Source organism: Battus philenor, unplaced genomic scaffold (genome assembly GCF_028537555.1).
Source record: "Battus philenor isolate CCGP_79_NKW_IND1 unplaced genomic scaffold, ilBatPhil1.0.hap1 SCAF_10, whole genome shotgun sequence".
NCBI classification, from domain to species: Eukaryota; Metazoa; Arthropoda; class Insecta; order Lepidoptera; family Papilionidae; genus Battus; species Battus philenor.
This window is the reverse complement of record NW_027181662.1, coordinates 3,295,231-3,308,120: the sequence shown is the minus strand read 5'-3', so window position 1 is coordinate 3,308,120 and position 12,890 is coordinate 3,295,231. Positions and strand designations below refer to the sequence as shown.

Sequence of the window (12,890 nt, the reverse complement as noted above, 5' to 3'; positions counted from 1 at the left end):
CACTACCCCGCGCTCTCCTACGGATAATCTCAGCATGAGACTACATAATTAAAATGTCGTGTGTGTTCATTTTAATGCCGTGTTAAAAAAGCAAGGCAAAGACAGTTATTAAAGCAATGTTAAAATAAACATTGCTTTAATAATCAAACAGTATCGCGACCTGAAATGTTTATTTTGCGAGCAATGATAACCCAACGGCAGAGGACTGAGACTTGCGATCTGAGGTCGCGGTTTCGATTCCCAAGGTACAATCTAATATATAAAATTCTCGTGTCACGGTGTTCGAACTTGAACTCCTTTGAAACGGCTTGACCGATTTTTACCAAATTTTATATGCGTATTTAGTAGGTCTGAGAATCGGCTACTATCTATTTTTCACACCCCTAAGTGATAAGGGTTGTTCACCCTTAATTTTTTTTTTTGACGAAATTTTTTGTTTTTATTTTTTTATGATACAACATACAAAAATACATACAACCCTAAATTTTCACCCCTCTACGATCAACCCTTATTTTTAAATTGAAAATTAAAAATATTTTTTTTTTGCAAAACAACGTTTGCGGGATCAGCTAGTATTATATAATTCACACTTTGTTCATTAATTATGTAGGATTGCCACCGCACACAGATAAGTTTTCAGTTAGGCAGCTGCGTTTTCTGACCTACCATAATACCACACTGCAAACACCTCCATAAATATCTTTAGGATGCCTTCTATCTTGCAGTGGACACCTATAGGTTGAAACAACAAGGAATTAAATGAATATGTTATTTTATGTGATTGGTTTATATCTACGAAAAATCAAATAAAAATTTGTATATATCTTATTACCACTGTTAAAATATTTAATAATTCATAATATTTCGGAACTGCAATAGTGTATATCAAAATTGTTCATAGACATGTACTGTTGACGTCTTATCAGCATCTTTGATAAATGTAATCGACTACATGTTTTATAGCAATAACATGTGAAGCATCGGGGCTCGACGAGCTTATTGTGGAAATTATTGTTAAGAATGTTTGTCTATTCCGCTGTTTTTTCTAAGTTGTGATAGCGAATCATAAATTAGAATATCACGTACTTAACGTACATAAATATTAATCTAGGATGCAATCAAATCACCTCTCAGCTTTACATATATAAAATTAAAAAATATAAATAAATAAATAAACGCATTTTATGAGTCTAAATAAAAATTAAAAAATAATTCATAAATAATAAAACACTAATTGAAAATAAATACAATTTAATATTCAAATTATTTTATCACAGGGCGTAGGGTTTTCTCGCCGCAACGTATTCTTTGACTCCTGGCAAAGCAAGAATCTTCTTCGTAAGTACCTCGACAGCTGGATATTTCTTCTCTATGTTTACACCCAAGAATAGGTTTGCGGCTTCAACAATGCCGACTAATACGAAGTCCACCCAGGATAACTGAAAGAAATTATTTTTTTACTTTAATAATTACATCATTGTTATTTTAGCTGTAAGACGTGCTATGCTCGTCGGAATTGAAATGTCTATTTTGTAAAAATCTTAGATATACCTTTCCACCAAAGTATCCCTTGTTCTCTTTAAGCTGCTTCTCAAATCTGGTGAAGAAGAAATCGACACTTTCTTCTAGAATCTCTTTTTTGATAGCTGCCTTTCTTGTTGGATCTTCTTCTTTGATAAAAGAGACGACCTCTAGAATAATTTTTTAACATAAATAAGTTTATAAGTATTAGACTAAAAAATGCTTATACAAAAATTTGATTTTGTTGGAGCACCATATCTTTATAAACCGCCGAAGAAAACTATGCATGTAACATAATCATACATAAATATGAAAACGACGCGGGTACTTTAAAAAACAGGTTTTATAATTAAAATAAATATAATAAAATGTCATAACATTCTTATAATTTTCATTGTTTCATCTCTATGACATTATAAATTAAATTACTAATATAACGGGTCTTAGTGACTCTCTCTCTCTCTTTCTCTCCCTCTTTCTCTCTCTCTCTCTCTCTCTTTCTCTCTCTCATTCTGTCGAAGTCTACGCTGATAGCCTCGGGGGCTGGTACAGCTAAGTCAAAATAAGTTTGCGTAAACAGATCTTAGTGACTACGGAACCAAAAAATATGTATAAATTTGTTAAAATTGCCTACTTATAAAATTTGTAGAAACCTCATCGTCTAACAAAACCTTTCCTTTAAACTTTCTTTCACTGGCCTTCTAACTTAACATCGAAACACTCTTATGATCATATACACAAATTCTTTTACACTCACACAGGCATAGAAATGCACACATGCGCACGCGTACAATCACGTAAGTACAAATACAGAGGAGTGTATAATATAGTAGATTTTAATTTCTGTCTTGTTATATCGATTTTATTGCTTTCTATTGTACCTTATGTCCTTTTTTTGTTTTAAATTATTTTTATATTGGATAAATAAAGTTGTAAACTGCATTTTGTGTAAAAAAATATTATTTTTGAATATATAATTTTGTATAGTAATGTAGTAACGATTAAGAGTATAGTTTTATAGTTACTAACTTAATGGAGTAGATATTGTTTGCATAGACAAACAATATCTATTTGGTTATGCGACGAATATCTACTGCATTATAATAAGCTCCTATGTACTTACTTGCCCAAAAGTCGTAGATCGACAGTACGAAGCTGTCCAGTACTGCCTGCTCCCACGGGTCATTTGGCAGAAGATTGACTTTGTAAGCCACATAACGAGCGATAGCCAAAGACTGGTGCAATTTCGAACCTCCTTCTTCGTACAATGGAAGCTGACCGAATGGTAACACTAGAAACATAAAAATCATAAATTTATGTAATAAATGTAGATATTATTTTATATATAGCTTATACACAAAAGGATACAGCCAAAATTTAATGTCAAATAGTTTTTTTTTTTTATATTAAATAAGTAAAAGAATTTAGGATGAATGCCTAACGATATATACACAGTATGCTTTAGAAAAAAAAAACATATCATTTTATACATTGCACTATTTTATAGGGTTACATAATTTAAATCAAAGATTTAAATTATAATAACATACATAAATATAATGAAATGTAATAATCTTGAATTTTTTTTTCGTTTTGCTAATACAATTTGTAATATAATATAGCCTTATAGTTGCAGATGTTATTCGAAACGAAAAAATAACGCATATTTAATTTTTGAAAAAACTAATTATTTTTAATAATTTAGAAGTACATATATTACTCACAGTCTTTGACTCTTTTATCTGGCCAGGTTTTTATATCATACCGCACGTCTTCGAACTTTTGACCTCCGTAATAGAGCAAGTATCGAATAGACTCGGCAATTCCGTTAAGATCGAAGTAGTGTAATTTCTGTGCCATGTCTGCCGTCGTCGAAGGCTGCCGAAGTAAGAAATGTTGTTGTTACAGTTACATCGTATTTATAGTTTTCATCTCCAAAACAATGTTTATATACCACGTAAAAACATCATGGGAATATTAAATATCAATTGTTACGTTATCTTACATAACCGATATATTAAAATAACAAAGGTCAAGACGATCTTTCTAGAATTTAGATAACCTTAATGATTTGAATTATTTATTATTATGAAATACGATAGTTATTTTTATAATGCAACGATTTATTGCAAACTTAATATCTCTTCAGTATAAAGTACATGAGATTGTTTTTTTTTTGAAAACAATGTTTAAAATAATATCTATATTGAAATAGGCGTTCACAGGTATTATAAATAGATCTTTATTTTCAGTCCGTGAGGAAGCTACCACCGGCTCGGAATGCTGATCTCCTGAGAAAATTCAGAAACTCGACAGTTTCTCTTTTCAAATTCAATTTAACAATGATTCATTTGAACATTATAATGTCAACCGTGTAAATAGTTAACAAACCAAATTTCACACATTTCGATCAACTACAAACTCTTGAATGCAAAGCTAAAAGTGAATGTAGAGAACATCGCCTTAATGATGGGCGACGACAATCTTCGCCCATCCTTCCTGTCCTTTGCTGTGGCAGGCAATGCAGTTGATAAGAATAAAACCGAGTAGGAACAGAAACAAGAAATGAAATAAAAAAGCATGTAAACGATTTTAACAAAATAAATAGAAATGTATGACAAATTATGTATAGAATTGTTATGTATTAATAATGATAAAAATAAAATGTAAGAACAAAAAAAATACAATAAAATAAATGACCCTAGCCATCTTAGAGTAAGAAGATGATGGAAGAAAGACGAGGAAAGAAAGAAGGTATAAAAGAGCAAAACGAAAGATATTGTGAAGGACGAAAGTAGAGAATGGAAGATATTGTAACGCGTGAAAGAGAGTGATTAATAAAGAAAATACTGAAAAAATTATTGAATAATAAAGTCCTTGATCCCAATAAGTTAGGGGTACGAGAGGCTCCCAATAGCGGAGGCCACAAAAAAAACTCTTGAATGTATATACTATATGCGTATAGGCCTCGTATGTTTTACGTTGTTTACATTCACGTGTTTTTAGAACTGGCTATGAAGAAATTAATTCGAAAAAAGAACACTTTGCTAATCTTTTGACGTACATTACGTCTTTGTATCATTCGTTCAAACAAATTAGCGGCAACTTAAAAACTGAACTTCGGTCTCTATAATGGTTTGAGTTTTAACGTGTTTGTACTGATCTCGGCGATGCTTCGAATAAAGAGAAATGAATAGATAGTTTTATAAAAGAGTTGGCTACAAGGAATTTGCACCACTCATGCTTATAAGTCAAATTCAAAATATTTTATTAGTTCAATTAGGTAGTAATTAGCTTTGTGCTAGATGGAGTTTGGCCGACATCAAATGCTATTTATTGATAGGTCAATGAATCTAATTTATGTTATCGATATTCTAAAAACTTTAATTGTAATCTTTATTATTTTAATTATTTATACATCATTAGTCTAGAATTGTATTACTATTGGATAATTTCTTTAAAGGTTTCCTTTGTAAAAAGTGCTAATTAGTATGAACTCCAAAATCTTAAAGCTACAGCGACCTGGAGAAAGGACATCAAGCCAGCTAGTGCTGCGTAGAACGTGCTCACAAGGAGGACAGATGAACCTGTAAGGTCAGAAGACGCTGGATCCGGGCTGCTATCAACTAGTCCTCTTATAAATTTCTGGTAAAGGCCAGATCCAGATCCAGAAGTCGATGTCCCTCGACCGAAATAACACAATATCTTATGTCTTTCAAACTTCTGCTCGGTAGTGGCGACGTTATCTTTTAAACCGCTTCTTTCAAACGCTATATTCCGCCAGTAATAACATATCAAGCTGATTATTAAAAGCAAATCATGTATAAAGGCAGGCCCTCCACCATTTGTGGATCAACGATATATTGTAAATCGTGAGAAATCGCTTGATGCAGACAGCACATGACCGGTCAAATTAGCGATGTTAGGAGGAGGCCTATATCTTACTGTAGGCATATTTTTTTTTCCTGACAAGATGACGGTGATGATGATGAATAAGGTAAAGTTAATTTTAGAAGTTAACTTAATAATTACTTATAAACATTCAAATTTAAATTACAGAAATATAAATGCGGCTGCTTTGAATTCAATTGTCATTTACATTGTACAGAAAGAGAAATTCTAGTAAGATTATTTGTTCAACAAAGTAGTGGTACAATAGCTTGACTGTAAAAGCCTTAGGCATTAAAAGTAAAAAGCAATTTAGCGCTTCCTTCCATTCTCTGGCGTAGTAATAAAGTTCCGCAAAGTGTGAGAACTGCTTGCCCGCAAATTACCAGAATATTCTTTTAGTTGTGTTAATGTACAGTTTAACTTTGCGCCTCTTAATGAACATTGTTCTTTAACAAACTTCTTTTAAGGACTACTGTTTGCTATTTTATTGTTTCTATCACTTTTTTAATATAATAAATATTTTAAACGCACAAATAAAATAACCAGTTAGTACAATCATGTGTATCTCCGTGCGGTCTGATTTTTGTTTATTTTAATTTAACATTAAATTTCGAAAAAGGAAGAAGTAGTTCTGCTACTCGATGGTGATAATTTGGTATTCTTATATTTACAGAAACGCTGTTTACTTTTGTTGAAAAATGTATTACTTATTAATTTTGCGAAGCAATTACGTAAACTCACTATTTTCCTGCTATCATACAGGGTGTTCATTTATAGATATAAGAGCATAAATGCAGTGAATTTATTCCTCGTTTATTAACCATAATCATTAAAGCTATTACACTAATTTTCAAACATCTTATATAAAGAGATAAGGCTGAAAAATGTTCATTATTTTATTTCTATGGAATGCGATAGTCAAATAGCTTCTTGCACAAAAAGTCTGCATGAACAGATAAAAAATAAAAACTTATAAGCAATGGTAGCCCAGCGATAATGGCTGCGACTAGCGGTCATAGAGCACAGGTTCGATTCTTTGGATACAGTCTTATAAAATTTACACGTTGAGCATTAATCATATAGGATTGCTACTGCACACAAACAAGTTTCCCAAAATTTCCAATATAACATACTACGACTAACTTATGTAAAAATAAAAATATTATATGAATCTTAAATATTTAATGGAATCAGGCGTTACCTTGCGAAGTCCATCCTAAGTAAGAAAAGGACCAATATTTAGCCACTTCCGCATATGCAGTGGTAGTCGTGCAACGAAGTGCACCGCCCACCAGCCCGCTGATAAATGCGTATGCAACAAACATATTGGTCCTTTTCTTATTTAAATGAATCTTATTATTAAATCGAAAAGTTTTTAGTTAAAATAAATGTATAGAATACGGTTATTTATTATTGTTAACTTTCACTTTTATTTGATCTTCGAGAGAGATTTATGTTTTACAAAGGGCGTCATTCAGCTAAAAAAGAAGAAAAATAGAAACTCTACTTTTGATTCTAACAGTCAGTAAAATAAAAAGGTATGTTTTATGATATTTATGTAAGATACTTAAGTATAGTGAATAGTGTATTCATAATGGTAAAATAAATGTCAATAAGTTTTATATTTATATATTGTGATAAATAATATTTTATCATCGTGATAAAGATTTCAGTAATAATAACAATGTAGAAATGTGTTTCTAGGCTCAATAATTATAAATCTCCGCGATAAAATACGTTGGAATAATTTCAACATGAGTATTTGGCGTACGTAAGGGCAAACTAATGTCCTATTCGATAGATATACGAGGCGATTTTGGAAGGAAAGTTATAGAGCCTATTTGCCAAAAAATAGCGGTGTGAAAATGTCTGTGTCGAACAAACGATAATGACCCTCTATCTGTCCAAATTCGATTATTTCTTTTCTCTAGAAGAAATCCTCTATACGAATACGTTGTAAATAAGTCTACGTAATAATATATGGAATGTAATAGATAAAGTCGAGATCTCTATGTGGAGCTAATAGTAAAAATTTATCCAAGGCTAATTCACCATAATGAACTTTAGTCGATTTTCTTACTGGAAGCATAGTATAACAACGAGATATAAAGACATGGGTTATGTTTGAAATGGACTCTTCGATATGAATAATGAATAAGGAGATCTGTAGAGGAACTGGAGTAATCTTTGTAACCCAATTGATTAGCCAGCTGTGTAACAATTATTTTTTATAATGTCCCTCGTTTTATGTCATGGTTGTACAGACTTATTAAGACTAGGGGCCACTCGGGCAAATCATGAACTGATGGCAGACTGGCAGCTAGAAGTATAGGTAATTAATTTTTTTTGGTTTTATTCTGGAATAGAATTCAATATTTTTCGAATGTACGAGAGTATTATTTTTGCTGTCGGCGGGCCACCAGTATTCGACCGGTGGGTCGCGGTCTGTGCATCCATGCTTTATGTCGTCTCGTTCCTCTGTCATGAGGGCACAGAGACTATTTTTACAGTAATAATTTTTTCACAGGATTTATTATTTGCGGGATTTATCAATGACATTTACTCATTCTTCTTTTATACAACATAAACTCATTTATTTCTTTCATTCATTGCCTCTTCGTAGACTTCTCACCAGAATAGGACATGTTTATGTTTTATTTTTTTACATTTGACATTCCTGTTTCATTCTTAACATAATTTCACATGTTTTAATAATTTATCTCTGCTCGTTATTTAGGTTTTTTTTTTGTTATTCCATCTATTTAGTGACAATGACTAGGCCACATATCCCGTCAATTGGATAGTCGCTGGGGCAAGCAAAGCGTAGGGCGACAAAGATAGACAGACAACCTAATTAAGGTAGTCGGAAGGCTCTGATTGCACGCCACATCCTAAAGGTATTATTCGAAGTCTATGGTAGAGGTTTATGAATAGTGTACGTCCTACGGCTGAAATGGTGGTGATGGTGACAGCGTGGTATTATTTGGATTTAAATGATACCAGATAATTTTATTTTCGAGTTTTAAGTTGAAATTTTACTAACTAAAAATCCAAAAATATATTCATCAATCTTTATTCGTAATAAAAATTAAAAACGCAACAAACAAACAGAAAACAACCAAACTTTTAGTTTCATTTTACAGGTCGTAAAGTATAATTAAAAAAGTAAAACAAAGTAACAATTAATATGAATAAAATAAGGTAAGTAAAATATTTTGCATGTCATACTAAATAGATTGGTACGCTATTAAGAACAATAAAAAATAAACTTAATTGTTTTACAATTATCAATTATATTAGAAAAGATAACGTTAAACGTTACTATTAAAAATTTTATTGATAAAGAAACAACTGCATTAGTTACTTATTTCTATAGTTTTTTATCACAAAAATCTATTTTTGAATAGCACAGATTCAGATACATTAAATTAATACATAGAAAACAATTTTGAAAAAGTCCATCGACATCATTTGTTTGTAAATATTCTATATACTGTTTATCTGTTAAAATATTAAATACATTTTCTACATCTAGATAGTTCGTATATGTTATGAAAATAATTCGAAATTGAAAGAGAAAATTTATGAAATAATAAAAAAAAATCTTTTCCATTCGCGCAATAAAATCTAAGGCGTAATACATAAATTACTGTCCTTTCTCAGCAATAAATGGAAAGGGTTTCGCAATTTTCCCTGGACGCAAGTTATAAACTTACAACTTTTGAAACAAACACAAGTTTTGAATATGTAATATATGTTAGACTAATAATTGTAAGTATTCTGAATAACAAATGTTTTATACGTGTAAAAAAATTAAAATTGCAGATAAATAATATGTACACATATATAACATAGTATTATACATATCTAAATATAAGCCTATTAACGTATCCTCTTATACCTATCCTCCTCCTAGGGTCATCATCTTCATTGCTAAATGTCGTGAAATATTTGGAGGGTTTTCTCGTGAAACTGTTAGGTGATAAGTTCCCCCATTCTTCCACTCCCAGACCTTTAAAACGCACTCTAAATTGTGACGAATTTTTAAGATTATTTTACAGCAGCCCCTTTGATCGGCGTTGACTGTATTGCGGCCTGGTTTAGTCTCTTTCTAACCACTACCATCCTTTTGTATCCGGGCATGCAGCTGGCACGATGGAGCATATTGTTCTATGAGGGCCGAACGTGGTGCTATTGTATAAGGTAGACCCGGACTCCACACAGGTGAATGACAAGTACATACAACAAGAAAGATTGTACATATTCTTCATAATAATAGATCTTAAATATCTGTGATCTAAAAGTGGGGTGAAATTGTAATTTAATGCTCTCCGGCATTAAGAAGGCAGGTAATTTGTTTCTTAAGTTGGTAGTACTGTGTATAACATTTGCCAGGCGTCTATTCTGTGCATGAATTTTTCCAACGCGTCAAGTCTCGATTGATGACGAAATTGCTCAACTTTTTGAAAAATAAATTCACGAAATCGACTCATATAGTTCCGAGACCACCGCGTTTGTCTGATTTAGCTCCGTGCGACTTTTAGCTTCTGGGATGCTGATTTGAGATTGTTGAGAAGGTAAAATCGAAAGGAAGTCTTAAAAGTAAAAGACTATTCTGATTATTTCAAGGTTAAAAAAAACGTGCGTAATAGTGCGTTTTATCGGACGGGGATTACTTTGAAGGCGATCAAATTGATTTTGAAGAATAAATAAATAATTTACGTTTTATAAATAAATTCACCTTACTTTTTGATCTCAGGTTTTGGAGAAATTACCTAGTATTTTTAAAAGTTATGTCAGCATTGCGAACGTCACTAAAATGATTATGGTGATCACAACAATTTTTTGTACCACATGATTCCGGAAATTCTTCATCATTACAATCATTACAGCGGTAGGAGATCCACTGCTGGATGTAGGTCTCCACCAAAGATTTTAAATGGTGCCGGTTGAAAGAGCTCATCAGATACATGTTTTTTAAAGTTCATATCGTTTTCAATTGAAACAATTAATATTGTACTTTATTTAGTCAAACTTTTGTACAATTGACCGGCTTATTTTCTAGTTTGGACTGACTACAATATTTATTATTATTTCGGTAAATATATGCCAGAATTTATTGTAAATAAAAATTAATTTGTAAATATTCAAATAATGTGGACGCTGCATCTTACAATACGGACTGAAATCCTAAAAACGGGTCAATGGGTTATGGGCTCAGTTATATGACATAAATTTTCACAACACTGTCTCCATACGCTGTTAAGCTAAAAGTAATGTCAGTTACCAATCAGCACTTTTATACCTTTTTTTTGTATTGACCAAATCAATACTTCTTAACAATATCTAAACAGAGTTTTTAATGAACCATTTTTATGTTCCCATAGCGGTTACTGTAAAACTAAACAGCAACGAGGTTTGTTTTGATAATTACGCAACACGCAAATGCATAGTTCATTTGGCATTTATCGATAAATGATGTACGAAATCACATGTGCTATTTGCAAGTTTAATACTGTTATTATGTCAAGTGCAGTCACTAGTGAATTGTGTGAAATTAACCAAATCTCCAGCCCCGGAATCATGTTTATTATAATATGGTAAACCTAAAAAAGTTAAACAAAAAATAACCTTATTGTAAAAGAAAGTATATTATTGAATAAATCTTATTATAGTTTTTAATCAAAAAAGTGGAACTTGAACTTGAAACATATCACATATTTATTAATAAAATATTGTCTGGTTCAAAGCAGACACTATTGTGTTTTTAAAGGAGTGATTCCAATTCAGATTATAAAAAAGTTAATAAATCCATTATGAATCTAAGTTTGCGCATATGTAGTAAAATTCCACAAGCTGTGTTAGATCTTCCTTTACTTAGATTTAAATATAAAAATAAAAACTTAAATAAACCTTTTTATGACGTTAAAAAAAATCCTTTATTAATTGAAATGTGTAAAACTCGGTTTGTTGACTCATTTACATAGTTGATATTAAATATTTAATGGATTCAGGCGTTACATTGCGGAAGTCCATCCTAAATAAGAAAGGACCAATATCTAGCCACCTCCGCACATGCAGTGGTTGTCGTGCATGAAAGTGCACCGCCCGCCAGCCCGCTGTGTAGTGTTAGTCTCACTCGGTGTTTAGCACTAATCTGTGTAACAACTCCTGAAGATGCCCCGTGGAGGGGTGAAACACGTGTTGAGTGAATTTACGGTGGCGGTTGTGTAGTTGGCATTGTCTGTCGCATGCGCATTTACGAGCGGGCTGGCGGGCAGTGCACTTTCATGCACGACAACCACTGCATGTGCGGAGGTGGCTAGATATTGGTCCTTTCTTATATAGTTGATATTATAAAGTACACATCAAAAATTGTTAAATTTCCTTTAATTTAACAATATCGGCTGTTAGCAGATCAGATTACGTTAAAATAATCTATGATAAGATTTAAGATTAGTAAATATATAATTTAGTTAATGATAATTATAATTTTACTAATATTTTAGTAGGACAACATTGTGAAATAACATACATTGCCTAAAAAGTCTTTTTTTTTTAAATCATGATATATTTTTAAAACAGATTATTTTGAACAAACTGCACGAAACGTACATCAATAACATCCCTTAAGACTATGTAGTTTCATTGTCACAACTTGCCTGTTTAGTATTCTATTTTAATCCAAGCGCACGGGGTGTGTTCAAAGGCAGATATCTCTGTTAAGCATCGGAGCGCGTCCGCTGTCACTTGCCGAGTGTCCACATTGTTCGAACGCAATGAACAATGACGCCGTCGCTGCGTATTATTAGAGTTGCTTTTCAAACTGAACTTCACACAGTAACCACACGCGCGTTTTCATGAATAACTTTCAGAATGTTTCAACTCTTATTACATCGATCTATATGCTTTTAGATGTTTTTGAAACGTCTATTTAGATCGGCTTTACTTTGTTATGAATAATAAATATTGTAGATCGATATGCGGGTTCGATACCCGGGATACAGTCTTATGTATAATTCAAACTTTTTAAATTTATTATAAACAAAATCTAATATTAAGCAATGGTAGCAAAGCGATGCGAGCTGCGGCTTGTGATCATAGAGCGTGGATTCGATTTCCTGAATACAGTCTTATATAGTTTACACTTTATACATTAATTATATAGGATTGCCGCAACTCACAAGTTTCTAGAGGATGGACTGCAGCGACCTCTGTATACCATAGTAACATACTGCGATCGCCAACCCTCCCGCTAAATGTGGCGATTACGAACGTTAACCTTTATATAAATACTGTTCAGTTTTAACGCTTACTTGTATAAATATATTTTTATATTGTATTTTAATTTACTTATAATTCATTAGTAGGTAGGTAATATATATAATAATAATATATATAATAATAATAATAATATATATAAAGTTAGCTTATAGTGCTACATAATTAAATAGTTTTTCTGTAACAAGTGTAACAGA

The 12,890-nt window shown here is 31.9% G+C and overlaps 1 protein-coding gene across 1 annotated transcript; it reads right to left on the bottom strand.

Annotated features, from left to right (window-relative positions):
- Window positions 1-1,240: 1,240 nt before the first annotated feature.
- LOC137927413 (glutathione S-transferase-like) lies at window positions 1,241-3,428 on the bottom strand. Its single transcript, XM_068771219.1, has 4 exons — window positions 3,246-3,428; window positions 2,645-2,812; window positions 1,552-1,691; window positions 1,241-1,439 (listed from the first exon to the last, which is right to left on the bottom strand). The coding sequence occupies exons 1-4, from the start codon at window positions 3,379-3,381 to the stop codon at window positions 1,272-1,274; spliced, it is 612 nt and encodes a 203-aa protein (XP_068627320.1). The 5' UTR covers window positions 3,382-3,428; the 3' UTR covers window positions 1,241-1,271.
- Window positions 3,429-12,890: the final 9,462 nt, after the last annotated feature.